This window comes from Jaculus jaculus, chromosome 2 (assembly GCF_020740685.1).
Source record: "Jaculus jaculus isolate mJacJac1 chromosome 2, mJacJac1.mat.Y.cur, whole genome shotgun sequence".
Classification (NCBI taxonomy): Eukaryota; Metazoa; Chordata; class Mammalia; order Rodentia; family Dipodidae; genus Jaculus; species Jaculus jaculus.
Genome location: NC_059103.1, coordinates 140,111,071 through 140,127,467, shown reverse-complemented (window position 1 = coordinate 140,127,467; position 16,397 = coordinate 140,111,071). Strand labels below are relative to the sequence as shown.

At 47.4% G+C, this 16,397-nt stretch overlaps 1 protein-coding gene across 2 annotated transcripts in view; it reads left to right on the top strand.

Annotated features, from left to right (window-relative positions):
* Nucleotides 1–3,035: 3,035 nt before the first annotated feature.
* Nucleotides 3,036–16,397, top strand: part of Slco5a1 (solute carrier organic anion transporter family member 5A1) — a 172,517-nt gene continuing 159,155 nt past the window's right edge. For both annotated transcript variants that reach the window (XM_004653300.2, XM_004653299.2), the window contains exon 1: nt 3,036–4,176. In XM_004653300.2, coding sequence (XP_004653357.2) covers nt 3,261–4,176 — 916 coding nt within the window. In that variant the 5' untranslated portion in view covers nt 3,036–3,260. The remainder of the gene's footprint in view (nt 4,177–16,397) is intronic.

The window sequence follows — 16,397 nt, the reverse complement described above, 5'->3', positions numbered from 1 at the left end:
TCTCATTTTTTCTCGTTCCACCTTCAGGACTGATGACTTCTAATCTCTTTCCCTTGTCCAAACCTCATGTACACTTGGATGCCTTACAGACATTTCAGACTCAACCATGTACAATGGGAACCACCTTCCCTCCTCCAGTATGTTTCTCCTCCTGTGTTTTCATGGTCATCACCCATCAGTATCCAAGTGTAAAGCCACACCTGCCTTCTCAGTGTGTTTTGCACCAGCCTCCCCTTGACCCCATCACCACACTTATTTGGATTTTTGCGTCCGAACTTGCCACAGTGTCCACTATGAGGTTTCTCTTTAGCGTACCTCTCATTGACAAACTCATTTAAAGAAAGTGGACTGTTCCAGCCCCTCGGGACACTTGTTATGAAACACTGCCACTCTTCAGTCCAGTCCCCTGCCCCATCTCTGCAATGTCCCAGCAATTGATCTCCCCTTGATCTTACCCAGAAGGCCCAGAAGTGATCCCCAGCAACTGATCTACATATTTATGTACTGCGCCTTGCCCCTGTGCCTTTGAGAGTGCCTTCCTGCTGCCTGGAAAGGGGGAAGCTTAATGGATATCCGGTTCTTGAGTAGTATGCTGTATCAAAATGTCCCACGTGGTTTTAAGACATTTGCACGGGAGTTCTCCACAAGACAGGGTCCCTTACATCAGGGATCCGGATTCCTCTGTGGTTCCCAGAATTCTCTATAGTGGGTAAGATAGGGTTCGTGCTCTCAAGACACAGTACAAACGAACAGAAATACTATTTTTCAGAGTGGCTTCTCTATCCCAGTCGCCGACTTTTCAAGAGACCTGCTCCTTCGGGGCTTCTCCCTGGCTGTGCAGGTGAAGGGCAGCCGGCGGCTGGCAAGCTGCGGGCCGGGCTGGGTGGCTGCCCGCGCGCCTGCGCCCTCTGCCGCTCCAGTCTCAGTCTCAGTGCGCGTGTGTCTGTCTGGAGACAGAGGCTAGGGTGACAGGCCAGGGCTAAAGGGGAAGAGTTAGCTAGCCTGGGTAGCAGTCTCACACTCCGATTTTCTCGGGAGCGGACGGAGACAGCCTCGGTAGGCGGCTTGCAACTCTTCCTGCGCCTCTCCAGTCCCCACCTCCTGCGGCCGGACTCACGGATCCTCAGTTCGCTGGTGAGTAGGGGCGGCTTTTCGGGGCCGGGGCCGAGCGGCAAGCTCTCCTGGTGTCCGGTTCACCCACGGTCTCTGTCTCTTTCTCTCTCTCTCTCTCTCTCTCTCTCTCTCTCTCTGTGTGTGTGTGTGTGTGCGCGCGCGCGCGTGTGTGTGTGCGCGCGCGCAAGGGGTGTCCCCGGGATTCCGCGTCGGCTCCGGGAGCTCTCCGCGGGGATCGGTGGGCCGGTGCAAGCGTGCAGTGCGGCGCGGCTGCTCGCCCAGGCAGGAGTTCGGACGCCGGGATTCCCCGGCTCGGCGCGCAGCAACCAGAGGAGTTCCCCGGGAAGGCGCGGGAGTGAGCGGGCGGCGCCCAAGCTGGAGCTGAGAGCCACAGGCGACCGGGAATCTGGGAGCGGCACAGCCCCGGGAGTCGGCCGAGCGGCTACCCTTGGCCGCCCGGCTTCCGCGCCTTTCTCCCTTTTCCTTTCTTTCCCCGGCAGCATCACAAAAGCGCGCCGCCGCCAAGCCCGAATCCCTCCCACCTGGTGCGCATCACCCTCGGGCGGTAGGAGTGGAGTAGGGTTCCCCGAGTACAAGGACGGCGAGGGGAGAGGGGAGTTTACCCCGGGGACGCAACTGTGTTGGCTCTTTGCTGGATCCAAGCTGAGTGTTGGACCGCGCTAGTATTTGCAGCACGTACTCACTGGTGGTGGTGGTGGTGTGTGTGTGTGCGCGCGCCCCGGGCCCACGTTCTCGGGGTGCGCTCGGTACAGAGCACACCTCCCGGGCAGCCCGCCCGTGTGGAGCCGGCTCGGTGGGCTCGTCGCGAGCGCAGGGACAGCGTGCCAGCGTCTCTTTGTTTGCTCGTGGCTTCCCCAGCCATCTGCCGAGCACATTGATTTTCGGTTTCGCTTGACCCTGCGCTCTGGGGCTGCGCGTGGGCCACAGCCTCGAATGCCCCGTACTTGTAATCGAATAGTTCTTTCCGGCAAGGGGCTATTTTTAGTGTAGGGAATAACGAGGCAAGCATGCTGACCTTTTTTAAAAAAATTATTATTTTTGCTGCTGGCTTTGTATAGGTAGATGTCTGATGGAGCAGACCTGTTCACATACTAGTCGCCACACACGTGCCTTTGCACTAGTGTGCACACACATTTCTACACACGGAGTTTTCGTTCTTTCATTCTTTTTTTTTTTTTTTGAGACGAGGAATGCATTGTGTGTTTATAAAAAAAAAACTTTCCTTTGTTCTTCGTTGGGCATTTTCTATTTTGAGTAATGGAGTAGGAGTACGAAAAGGTTGCAATTAGTTCACTCGAATAAAAGACAGTGCCTGTGAGTCAGAGCCTCTAGGTTGATAATTATTAACATATAAAAGCAAGCGCACTGGCTAAGGCTAAAGGGGCGGGGCGGGGCGGGGGCAGGTCCTCGGCAGACAATGAGGGGGAGTCTCCTAACCGCCGGCTCCTCATTGTTCGGGGACTCGAGGACTGCAGCGAGCAGCCTGCCCCACTCCCAGGGTTCAACTCCTCGCTCGTCCCTCCGCTCGTCCCCACCCCCGGGAGAGCCTTGGGGGGGTCACCTAGTGCGAACCCCCAGGCACCGGGACGCCAGCCCCAGCCTCAGCTGCCCTTTACTGACTGTCCACTCTCTGCTTCGTAGGTTGTCATCTTCACTCTCCAGGGACTCACACGTTCAGCGTCAGGCACCTGTCATCTCTGGGACCATCAGGCGGGATGCGGTGCAGAGTGTGGCACTAAGTGCCCGCACGCTGGGCACTGGGCGCGCTAGCTCCTGGCCAGAGAGGCCGAGAGGCGGCGGCGGAGGGGATGCGCCCGGGACGCGCCTGGCGCCTGCCGCGAGCTGCCGCCCCGAGGTGGACGCCGAGCAGGGCTCCCCGCAGGACCGCGCGGACCCTTGCCCCCCGGGGCACGCGGCTGCAGAGCCCGGGGGCGGCGCCTTCGCTCAGGATGCTCTGGGCGCCTCCCTGCTGGTGAACATGCCTTGCTTCGCGGCTCTGCCGTCTCCAGCCCGGGTGTCAAGTGGGCACGACTGAGTGGGCTCTGTTTCGGCCCCTCGTGCCGGTGGATGAAGAGCATTCGGAGGTCTCGCGTGGGGTCGGCGATCGAATCTGAATTCTAGGAGCCATGGACGAAGGGACTGCGTTGCAGTCCCCGGCCGGAGAGCAGCTGGAGGCACGGGCCACGTTAGGAGCTGTCCAAGAGACTTGCGAGCCAGAGACCGTCCGGTCCAAGAGTTTACCGGCCTTGCACAGCTCCTCCTGCCGGCCGAACCTCAGTCCTGCGAGTGGAGATGTCCGGCAGGCCTTGGGCTGTAAGGATGCTTTGGGCCTCCAGGAGTTGGAGCAGGGCTGGAACCCCATGGCCCCAAGTCCCTCTGCGCCGTGTACTTCGACCGGGATGGCAGGGCTGGTGGACTGTCATCACAGGATGGATGTCAGCAAAACCGCCTCCGTGTCCTCCACTCTGGTCACTCTCCAGGAGAGACGGTGTCTCTACGTGGTCCTTACGGACTCGCGTTGCTTCCTGGTTTGCATGTGCTTTCTGACCTTCATCCAGGCCCTGATGGTCTCTGGATACCTGAGCAGTGTCATCACCACCATTGAAAGGCGTTATAGCCTGAAGAGTTCTGAGTCGGGGCTGCTGGTCAGCTGCTTTGACATCGGGAACCTGGTGGTGGTCGTGTTCGTCAGCTATTTTGGTGGCCGGGGTCGGCGGCCCCTGTGGCTGGCGGTGGGGGGACTTCTCATCGCTGTCGGGGCCGCGCTCTTCGCCTTACCTCACTTCATCTCGCCCCCCTACCAGATCCAAGAGCTGAACGCTTCGGCCTCCAACGACGGCCTGTGTCAGAATGGTAACTCCACGGCCGCCTTGGAGCCTCCACCCTGTCCCAAGGCCTCGGGAGGAAATAATCACTGGGTGTATGTAGCTCTGTTCGTTTGCGCACAGATCCTCATTGGAATGGGCTCCACGCCGATTTACACGCTGGGACCAACCTATCTAGATGACAACGTCAAGAAAGAAAATGCATCCTTGTACCTAGGTAAGACTTGCAGTTCTCTGTGATGCGTTTTTCTTCCCCGAATCCAAAGGAAACATGCTCTTTAGCATTTTCAGATATAATATTAAGTACTGAGCATCGCCGTACTTTATGTTTTAGCTTTGGTGGGGCATGGTTCTATCGTGTAGGAGAATCCTTGAGTCAGGAGTTCTTGGAAGGAAATTTCAGATTCACACCTCACATTTCTTTCCCACATAATATGGATTTTGAACTCTGGGATGGTGCTGCTCTCTCCTGCTGTCTTTTGGGAGATCACAGATTTGTCAAGTTGATCTTGTTTTTCAAGAGTTGTCCTGTCCTGAAGGGTTTTGGATAGGAAGATAAGTCACCAGTGGCTGAAGTTTTGAGTTAGTGCTTTCAACTGCTGCCCCTCCTTCCATCTCCAACAGCAGTTACTGGAGGCACTGGGGTCATCAGGACACTTGAAACGTGCTTGTTGCTCCCATTCCTGTATTCCTTTTGTTTTGTTTTGTTTTTCGAGGTACGGTTTCCGCTCTAGCCCAGGCTGACCTGGAATTTACTATGTGGTGTCAGGGTGGCCTCGAACTCACAGCAATCCTCCTATCTCTGCCTCCCAGGTGCTGTGATTTTTTTTTTTGAGATAGGGTTTTGTTCTAGCCCAGGCTGACCAGGAATTCACTGTGTGGTCACAGAATGGCCTCAAACTCACCTATCCACCCACCTTTGCCTCCTGAGTGCTTGGCGCAATCCTGTATGTTTCTTTTTAAAATTTATTTATTTGTTTAAGAGGGAGAGTGGGAGGGAGGGAGAAAGGGAGGAAGAGAGAGACAGAGAGTGAGTGAGTGAGAAGGAAAGAAAATAGGCTCACCAGGGCCTCAGCATCTGCAAAGGAGCTCCAGACACATGTGCCACCTTGTGCATCTTGTTAGGTGGGTCCTGGGGAATTGATCGGATATGGGTCCTTTGGCAATTCCTTAACTGCTAAGTCATCTCTTCAGCCCCCTGTTTTGTTTTGTTTTGTTTTTCGAGGTAGGGTCTAGCTCTAGCTCAGGCTGACCTATAGAATTCACTATGTAGTGTCAGGAGGGCCTTGAACTCACGGTGATCTTCCTACCTCTGCCTCCCGAGTGCTGGGATTAAAGGCGTGCGCCACCACGCCCAGCCAGCCCCCTGTATTCTTTTCATATCAGCTACAGTGTTTGTTTGTTTGTTTGTTTGTTTTTTAAATCCCAAGACACCAACAAAGTTTAAAAAAGATAGCAGTTGAGTAAATTGTGTTCATGTAGAAGTAGCACCACGGGTGATGAGATTTATCCAAAGCTATTCACACTGTGCATTGAAGACCTTCAGTGACACGAGCTTGGGAAGTGTTCCTTACAGTCTTCTGAAGAACTAAGGCTCTGGGATTTGGCTCCTCAGCTATCACTTAACAGCCTCAGTGGATACAGTGGATACAGGTTAAGTGCAGAGAGCTCAGGAGGCCAGCTAGGCAGGGCTAGGGCTAACTGACTTCCTAGAGTAAGCCTGTGTGGCTGTCAGTGGCTCTTTGGAGTGACTGCTCCTTGACATATGTACTTGTAAAAGATGGTTTTGAATCTGAAAAGATCAGTGTGATGCTAGCCGAGGTCTTTGTTTTCATCTGTGTCTAGAGCCCAAGTAAAATGATAAAGGATCTTATTCTATCAAAATATTAAAATGGCAAAGAATCACATACTAGCTACATTGAGTAACTTGTTAGCCATATGCTGATAAGTATTCGATGTAAGTGGGCTGGTTTGTTTTCAGCACACTCACTGTCACCAGAAGCTGCTACCAAGCAGCGATTGTGTCCCAGTTGTCTCCAGCAACTGAACTAATTCATTGGGGCACAGTTTATAACTTTTTAAAAATTAAATATAACAGAAGAAAACATTTCTTCTGCATAGAGAAGAATAGTTTGCTCATTACCCTGCCTCCACGTCTATGAACACTTTAATATGAACATTTTAAGGATACAGAAAAGTTGAGACCACAGTAGCATGGACATCAATATACTCACTATCCACACTTGGTAATTATTTATTTTGTTGGCTGGTCGTGTTGGCCTACACATGTAATTCCATCACTTGGGAGGATGAAATGGGAGGAATGCTGTACATTTAAGGCTACCTTAGACTACGTGAGTACCAGACCAATCAGGGCTACACTGAGAGACACTGTCTCAAAAAATGAACAAACAGGGTGGAGAATAGTGGTCCACACCATTAATCCCAGCACTCAGGTGGCTGCGTTGGGATTGCTGTGATTTTGAGGTAACTCTGGGCTACAGTGAAACCCTACCTCAAAACAAAACAGAACAAATGAGCTGAGGAGGCAGATCATTGGGTAAAGGGCATTCTGGGGTTAGGGTGCAGCTTAGTGGTACTACACTTGGCTCAGACAGAAGGCCCTGGGTTGGATCCTTGGCACTATCAGAAAGAAAGAGAGAGAGAAAGAAAGAAAGAAAGAAAGAAAGAAAGAAAGAAAGAAAGAAAGAAGGAGTGAAAGAGAGGAAGGAAGGAAGGAAGGAAGGAAGGAAGGAAGGAAGGAAGGAAGAAAGGAAGGAAGAAAGAGAAAGGCAATCTCTTACATGAATGCAGATGCATTGGCATCCTAAGAAAGTTAACAGTTGTTACCTGTATTCTCAAACATTGTTCCCAAAATCAAATTTCAATTGTCTTTTATTAGTAGTATTTTTTAAATTTATTTGCAAGGAGAGAAAGGAAAAGAGAGAGAGAGAGGGAGAGAATGAATGGGTGTGCCAGGGCCTCTAGCTACTGCAAACAAACTCCAGATGCATGCATCATCTTGTGCATATGGCTTTACCTGGGTACTAGAGAATCGAACTCTGGCCTTCAGGCTTTGAAAGCAAGTGCCTTTAACTGCTGAGGCATTTTCTCCAGCCCTTATAATTATTATTTTTAAGACCAGGAACCCATTAAAGCTCACTTATTAATATAATTGACTTGGGTTGTTTGTAGCTTTTTATAATGCAGAACAGTGTCCCAACATTTTTCTTTTTAGATGTTTTGTTTTATTTTATTTTATTTTTTTGAGATAGGGTTTCTCTCTAGCCCAGGCTGACCTGGAATTCACTGTGTAGTCTCAGGGTGCCCTTGAACACACAGCGATTCTCCCACCTCTGCCTCCTGAATGCTGGCATTAAAGGAATCGCCACCATGTCTGGGGCAGTTTAAATTACTTTTTTTTAAAAATTTTATTTATTTATTTATTTATTTGAGAGCGACAGACACAGAGAGAAAGACAGATAGAGGGAGAGAGAGAGAATGGGCGTGCCAGGGCTTCCAGCCTCTGCAAATGAACTCCAGACGCGTGCGCCCCCTTGTGCATCTGGCTAACGTGGGACCTGGGGAACCGAGCCTCGAACCGGGGTCCTTAGGCTTCACAGGCAAAGCGGTTAACCGCTAAGCCATCTCTCCAGCCCTTAAATTACTTTTTGAGGTTAGTATGCAAAGTAATTTCCATACATGTGTTGTGACACTTGACTCTAATTTGTTCTCGTCCTCTCCTGCCCGCCTGTGTGTGCTGCCCGCCGCTCTCCGGCTGGTTCTCTTCTTTGCCCCCTTCTGTGTTCATGTCACATCGCATATGTTGTTTTATTTAAGGTTCTCAGTGGCCTTATGAGAATTGTTTTTCTCTCTCTTATGGATGACAAAACTGAAGCTTGTTGGTCAAGTGACTTCCTTAAGGACCCCAAGGTAGTCTTTTCTGAGTCTCTGAGCCCCAAGCTCTCCTCTGCCCCGGCTTGGAGGCCCTGAGAAGTAATGGAAGTTGAGGGGCATGCATGCTTATGTCTAGGTATGGTGTACAAGAATGCAGAATATGTCCAAATGGATCAAGATGTGATCAAAGGCAAAACAAGATTGTTATGGAGAACTTTTTTTTTTTAAGACAGGATTTCACTATGTAGTCCAGGGTGGCCTGAACTTTACTGTGTAGCTCAGACTGGCCTGGAATTTGGGATCCGTCTGAATGCTGGGATTATAGGTGTGTGTCACCCCACCTGTTTAAAACCTTTAAAGTAGACTTTATAGGCTAATTCTGTGCAAACTGAGGTCAGAGAGACAATTATTTTCTCAGAACACAGGCGGTGTTAGCCAATTATGATGTGGGATTGTTTTTTCTAGAAAATAGCAATAGTATAATTATGGCTGCTGTTGCTACTGTTTCCAAAAGCTACTCTTCCATGTTACTTTTGCCTTGGCCCACCCTTTCTTTAACCTTCCTCTCAGTCTTCCTAACTTCTTACTACAAAACAACAGCAACAACAAAATCCTACATCAAGTAGTCCCTTAGTAATTATAGTCAGGGATGTGGGGAAGTTGCTCAGTGGTGAAACACTCTTGCTTGCAAAGTCAGTTTCCCTGTGTCACATAAAGACAGATGCTCAACAAGCGAATGGGTTGGTCTGCAGTTTGTCTGTAGTAACGGCAGTGAGGCATGAATACCTGAAGTAAGATTAGGACCGTTGAAGGCGAATGTAATTGAATAGCTTAATCTTTGCAAAATTCAATGTTAGCATTGTGATAGCTTTAACTGTAGATAAGATGTGGTCCTCAATGAGCAATAGCATGTTCTATATCTGCTAGCCTTCCTGACTCCTCTGCAACGAGAAAGGCTGCATTAGTGCTGCCTTGGAACATAGAGAAAGCTTTGTTGGTTTTAATAAGAAGTAGAGACAACAATTAGACCATGACGTGTAACCATATTTCATAGAGACAGAGAAAATGCAATCCTTTGGTAGCAAGAAATTCATAAACTAAAGAGAAAAACAAGAAAAAAGAAAAAAAAAGGAAAGAAAGAATGTAACCAGAGGTGAAATGAAGAAGATACATTTCTAGAAAAAAGCCACCCCCTCTAATTGGGTGATACTTGGGATAAACTAAGCTTGGGACGGCTGTCTATCTGTCAGGCAGTATGGGTACCAGTTTTGCTGCATTGCTGGTGTGTTCTCTAGTGGTCACTCCCCTTAACCGTCAGCTCTGATTCACACCACCGAAAAGGAGGGGAATTGGCCCAAGACTTTAGCAGAAGTCCGTATTTTCGTTCTGAAATACTCCAATGGTGGTTCTGGGGTCTTTAGACACCCCTTTTCACTTCTCCCAGCTTCTGTTCTTTTTTAAAAAAAATATTTTTTAATTTATTTGAGAGTGACAGACAGAGAGAGAAAGAGGCAGATATATAGAGAGAATGGGCATGCCAGGGCCTCCAGCCACTGCAAACGAACTCCAGACTTGTGCACCCCCTTGTGCATCTGGCTAACGTGGGTCCTGGGGAATCGAGCCTCTAACCAGGGTCCTTAGGCTTCACAGACAAGCGCTTAACCGCTAAGCCATCTCTCCAGCCCCCAGCTTCTGTTTCTAATGGGGCTCATGATAGTGTCCCTTCTGTATTATTTTGAGGACTTGGTGGAATTCCGTGCATGCAAACATCCTGCAAACCTCATGGTTTGTGGAATTCAGACCCACCTTAGAGAGTGGCAGAGAGGGGAGTCAGTGATGCTTTGCTCTTTAAATGGCATATTTAGTAACTTGGAAAAGAAAGGAATACTATGTAGGAACCCAAAACATTGCAAGGAAACTCTTAGGCAGTGTTTCAGCATTGCTGTGTTCTAGTTAATTACATTTTCCCGGGACTCCCGGTTTGATCATCAGAACGTTCTGCACAGCAGCCTTTGATGACCCTCTTTAATGCACAGTTGAGGGATGTACATATGTGCCACAGCAGAAGCTCTTTGAAGTTTGAGGGCGTGTGGTGGCCCAGTTTCACCACTACGTGTCTTTTGTCTGTGGCGATCACGAAAGGGCATTTGCAAGCAAGCGCCTTTAACTTCCAAGCCATCTCCCCGGCCCTGTGGAGGGACATTTGGTAGACAAGGACCAACCTAGGACATGCTCAGAAGTAGCTATGGCTATTGCTTAGCGTCAGCAGAGATTTCCCTCAGGACCCCATAGACACCAAGATCCTCAGACACTCACAAAATGTCCTTGTGTTTGCCCTGCCTCCTGCATATTTTAAGTTACTTCCAAATTATCTGTAACATCTGGTACAATATACTCTTCTATGTTACTATGTAATGACTGTTATATTATAGTTATTAGGGGAAAATGAACAAAAAGGCATGCCCCACTTGTCCTGTGGGGCACGTGAAGTGCTTTTAACCAGTGAGCCCAGGTTTGCCCAGGTTCTTCTTACTGTTATTGTCCTAGGGGTTGAGACTAGAACTTCACGCATATTGGCAAGCACTTTACCACTGATCTTGAAAAATAAATCCTACTTGACTACTTCTGCTGGTGTTTCCCGCTCCCTCCCCTTCCTCTTCCTTTTTTCACTGTTCCCTTTTTAAAACTGAGTCTTTTAAAAGTTGAGTGCACTTGAAATTACTTCAGTTATATTTCATCAAGCTTTTATAGTAATATAAACATTAACTCTATCTGTATGTATACATGTCCATAAATAAAATATGCATATGTAGCTGTTTTACTCTCCTTGAATATAGATAACCCTAAGTATCTCTTTCTTTTTCCCTCTCATTTCTCTTTCCTCTTCCCTTCCTCCTTCCCTTCTCCTTTCCTTCCTTCTTCTTTTTCTTTTCTTTTCCTTTCCGTTCCCTTCCCCTTCCTTTCTTCTCTCCCTTCTTCCCTCCCTCCCCCTCTCTCCCTTTCCTTCCTCCTTCCTTCCTTCCTTCCTTCCTTCCTTCCTTCCTTCCTTCCTTCCTTCCTTCCTTCCTTCCTTCCTTTCTTTCTTTCTTTCTTTCTTTCTTTCTTTCTTTCTTTCTTTCTTTTTGCTGAGGATAGAACATATGACCTTGTACATGGTGGGCAAGTTTATTATCCTCATAGCTGGGGAAACATGGTAATCTTTAGAAATACACAGAAAAGTTTCTCACCTTTTGTTGCATCTGTAGGTCCCTGTCGATGCTCGTCAGTGTGATTTGATTTACAGATGGAACCACACAGCCAGGTGTACCTGAGGCTGGGTTGAGGTAGTTCTGGTCTCAAGCCACAGGCTCTCGGGGTACGTGGTGTTGGCTGAAGCAGCTTTTGGTGGTTCCCGTCTCTCTTTTGGCTTGCCTGTCCTCAGCAATGACCCTGATACCTCAACTGGCACCTGCCTGTCCCTTACAGAAGAAGGCAAGGGAAGAAAGCAGTATCTGTTACTCACAATGGCATTGTGTTGGTCAGAAGATAATACCTTACCTATGCTAGCCAACATGGTTTTGGAATAGCAGGTATTAGAATGCCCACTCTTTAGAGCAGAGGAAGTCAAGCGAGATGTGGGTGGAGTGAGCATGTCATAGCCCCTGTCATGTCTACTATCCTGGCTGTGTTTTCCCTTTTGCTCAATAGTTAAAAAAAAAAAAAAAAAGGACTTATTTAATAAGTATTAATTACTGCTGTAAGTACCTTACAGAATTAGATTTTCTGATATGATATATAAGACTATGAACAATGAATCTCCCCAAATTAGGTTTTAAGTTGAGGCATATGAAAAAACACTGTCAGTATATGGGAGCCAAAGCTGTGTGTGATAGTACACATCTTTAATCCCAGCACTTGGGAGGCAGAGGTAGGAGGATTGCTGTGAGTTCGAGTCCACCCTGGGACTACATAGTGAATTCCAGGTCAGCCTGGGCCAGAGTGAGACCCTACCTCAAAAAACCACACACACACACACACACACACACACACACACACACATCACATGTGGTAAATATCATTTTTTGCATATGTGCTATGTGGTATGCATGTGTAAATGTGTGTCTACACCATGCAGAAGCCAGAGGCTGATGTTGAATGTCTTCAATGGCTTTCTTCTTTATTTACTGAGGCAAAGTCTCTCACTTGTATCTAGAGCTCACCAATTTGACTAGTGTAGCTATCTACTTTGCCCCAGAGAGCCACTGTCTTTGCTTCTGGAGTGCTGGACTACAGGTGGGCCGCATCCACCCAGCATTTCATTAAAGGGAGTCCACACTCCAGTCCTCACTCTTTTTTTAAAATTTAAGTTAAGTTTTTCTCAATTTTTAGAAACATTTTCCATGATTATAAAAAGTATTCCATGGTAAAACCCTCCCTTCCCCCTCTTTTCCCCTTTGAAATTTCATTCTCCATCATATCTCCTCCCCATCTCAATAAGTCTGTCTTTTGTTTTGATGTCATGATCTTTTCCTCCTCTTATGATGGTCTTGTGTAGGCAGTGTCAGGCACTGTGAAGTCATGGATTTCGAGGCTATTTTATGTCTGGAGAGAGCACGTTGTAAGGTGTCCTACCCTTCCTTTGGCTCTTACATTCTTTCTGCCACCTCTTCCACATTAGACCCTGAGCCTTGGAAGGTGTGATTGAGATGTTACTTGGTACTCTAGTCACTTCTTTACAGCACTATGATACCTTCTGAGTCATCCCAAGGTCACTGCCATCTGAAAAGAGAAGATTGTCTACCCAAAGTGAGAGTAGCATTAGTATAAGGGTATGAACATTAAGAGAAGTGCTTACTGGGCAGTTTGATAAGCATAGTATATACATTTTTCCAGACATCAGCTGATGATACACCCCTAGGGCTCATGACTACCCCTGTTTGCAGTTTCCAGTATCAGGGATATATTCCCTCCCTCGAAGTGGGCCTCCAGTCCAGCTGGAGGGCAGTTGGTTTCTGACATGACAGATGTGCCACTATTGCACCCATTGGCTCATTTGGCCTGGGTGGCCAATTTTAAGGCTTGCAGTGACCACTGTTGAGTATCTTCACTGGTGGTGTATCTTTATCCCATTCAGTCCTCACTTTTGCATTTTATCCATTGAGCTCTTTCTCTAGCCCCAAAATAGCACTTTTTAAAATTGCAAGCAGACAGAGATAGACAGTGAGAAAGAGAGAGAGAGAAAGACAGACAGAAAGAGAAGAAAAAAGAATGGCCATGTGACCTCTAGCCCCTGTAAACAAACTCCTAATGCATGTGCCACTTTGAGCATCTGGCTTTATGTGGGCACTGTGGAATTGACTCGGGTTGTTAGGCTTTGCAGGCAACTACCTTAACTGTTGTGCCATCTCTCTAGCCTAATATGAATTCTTTTCCTCATATTATGATGGTCTTGTGTAGGTAGTGTCAGGCTCTGTGAGATCATGGATATTCAGGCCATTTTGTGTGTAGAAGAGTGATTATAAGGAGTCCTGCCCTTCTTTTGGCTCTTACATTGTTTCTACCACGTCTTCTGCCATGGACTCTGAGCCTTGGAAGATGTCATAGAGATATTGTAGTGCTGAGCACGCCTCTGTCACTTATTCTCAGCACTATGGTGCCTTCTGGATCATTTCAAGGTCCCCACCATCTGAAAAGAGAAGCTTCTCTAACCAAAAATGAGAGTAGTATTCATATATAGGTATGAAGATTATGAGAAGTCCTTACTTGGCAGTTTGGTGAACATAACGTACATTTAGGCAGACATCAGCAGGCATTATACCTTTGGGGCCCATCATAGGGTTTCAGTATCAGGCATGTATTCCCTCCCATGGAGAGGGCCTCCAGTCCAGTTATAGAGCGGTTGGTTTTGCCCATAACAGACATGCCTGTTGGCTCATTTGGCCTTGCTCACCAAAGTTAAGGCTTGTAGTATCCACTGTCGTTTATCTCCACTGGTGGATTCGCGCATGGAGCTGCATGCAGTGTAGCTTTTGCCAGCTTTCTGTCAGCTCAGCATCACTTTTTAAAACAGGTAGGAGGGAAGCTGAGGAATATGGCTCATAATTTTGAGTGTGTGACCATTTTAACAGTGACAGAACTAAATAGACTTACCAGTCCATCCCCAGGCAATGTGTGGAAACTTGTGCCCCAAGGATCTGGGTTTGTTGTCACTCAAACTCCAGAAACATTTGACACTTTGTACGTCTGGCTTTACATCGGTACTGGGGAAGTTAAATTTGGGCTGGAAGGCTTTGTAAGCAAGCACCTTTAATCACTGAGCTGTCTCCACAGTCTAGGTCCACTTATTTAAAATCCATCCATCCTACTAATCCCCTTCTATCTTAATGAGAGTCAGTGGAAGCAGAGAGAAGGAGAGTTAGGAATCACTGGGCAGCGGGAATATACATCCTCTCTGAAGATTTTCAATTAATTTTGTATTTCCTCTTCCTAATGTATTTGTCTTTGTAATCCATACAAAATCCTTTTTGGAAGCAAGCTCTGTGTAAATCATGAATTGACAGAAAAAAAAATAATCCCCACTGAAAATGAATGTGAGTGAGAATGATGGTTGAAGGATTTGAGGAAATGAATCCAGGTTCGTGAAGAATCCACTGAAATGATGCAGGGCAGCCAGTGGCAGACAGAACCACTGGGTCCTGTCTCTTGTCGGGATGGGCAGCAGTTCCTCATGTACCTGGGACTGTGCCAAACCTGTGTCTTCTCTGTGCGTAGCAGGGGCTGGGTTTTTATCAGCCCTGTGCTGTTCAGTGTTGTTCTCTGAGGCAAGTTAGTCTGAGATGCTGAGAAGCAAATGACTTCCAGGTCCAAGTGCAAGCAGAGGGGTTTCCTATTGGCTGTGAGTAGTCCAGGAGGTTGAGTGAATGTGGATGCATTTAGCTCACCCTCCGGTAATGACGGTGGCCTTTTAAGCGGCACTGCAGGTACAGTTTTGAAGCTTGGTTTTCTTTAACTCTCCCTTGCTTTGCTATGAATTCTCTTTTCTCTGTGGTCTGAAACAATCCTGCTGAAGGGCCAGCATGCATATGAATCACAGGTGGTCTGGGCAGCATGCACATTCTGCCCCCCTTGTTTGGCCTGAGACTGTATGTTTTTAATTTTAATTTATTTATTGTGGGTGGGGGAGAGAATGGGCACGCCTGGGCTTCTAGCCACTGCAAACAAGGGCCACCTTGTGCATCTGGCTTATGTGGGTACTGGGGAATCGAACCTGGGTCTTTTGACTTTGCAGGCAAGTGCCTTAACCACTAAGTCATCTCTCCAACTCAGGCTTTGTATTTTTGATAGGCATCTAGGGGACGCTGTTGCAGTTGGTCTGTTTGAACAGGTTGGATCACCAGTCCAGAGATCTGTGACTTTGACCCAGTCTGGAAAGTTTTGCTTTGAGATTGGTATTGGAGTTATGGTTGGTGGAACCATTCCCTGTTCGTATCCCTAAGGATTCCTCCATCATGTATTGTGTTTGCAAAAGAAAGATGCGCTTCATAAGCTTTGGCCATTTCTCAGAATTGTACAGTGTGTGACATCATGACCACAGATAAGTTCAGTGGGAGAACTGACTGGAACAGATGGTGTCCATTTTTTGAACATTTTATTTTTTTGTTTGAGAGAGAGAGAGAGAGAGAGAGAGAGAGAATGGGAGGGAGGGAGGGAGGGAGGGAGGGAGGGAGGGGGAGAGAGAGGCAGGTATAGAGAAAGAATGGGTATGCTGGGGTCTCTATCCCCCTTGTACGTCTAGCTTACATGAGTACTGGGGAATCGAACCTGTGTCTTTAGGCTTTGCAGGCAAGCACCTTAACTAGCCTGGCCAATTTTGATAGAACAAAAGAAAGATCCCTCTTTCTCCACCCCAGAAAGTGTGCTGTTGGCTTCTTTCTGGTGGTGTAGCTTGTGAGTGAGAAAACTACCCACTAGTCTCTGCTTCTCTTTTTTCTTGACAGTCTAGAAACATCAGTGGTGAACTGACAATGTGGTGGCAGACAAATGTGAGGTCTGCTTCACACGCAGTTTGGATACAAGGAGCAGTTTTTCTTGTAGCATGAGCAAACAGACAGAATCCTACCATGCTGGGTGCATTTGGGAGTAGACACCAGTAGGATTCAAGCCAAGGCAGGTCCTAGAGATCATGTTACTCAGCCTCATATGTAAAAATGATCATTTGATAACCAAGGAAACATTCCAAAAGATTAAAAGATTTGTGCTCTAAAAAATAATAGAGTGCTTCCTCAAAAAATAGACTTACCATGTGAGCCAACAAACCCACTTCTGGTATATATTTGGAAGAATTGAAAGCAGGGTTGTGAAACATTTGCATCCCTTTCTTTACAGTGGCATTACTCACAACAGGCAAGAGATGGAAACAGTGTGTAACAGCAAGTGAGTGGATAAACAGAACATAGTAGATACAGACATGGAATATCACTGAATCATAAACAGGAAGAATATTCCAATGCATTGCACAGCATAGGTAGCCTTTAGGTCATCATGCTAAGTGAAATAAGCCAT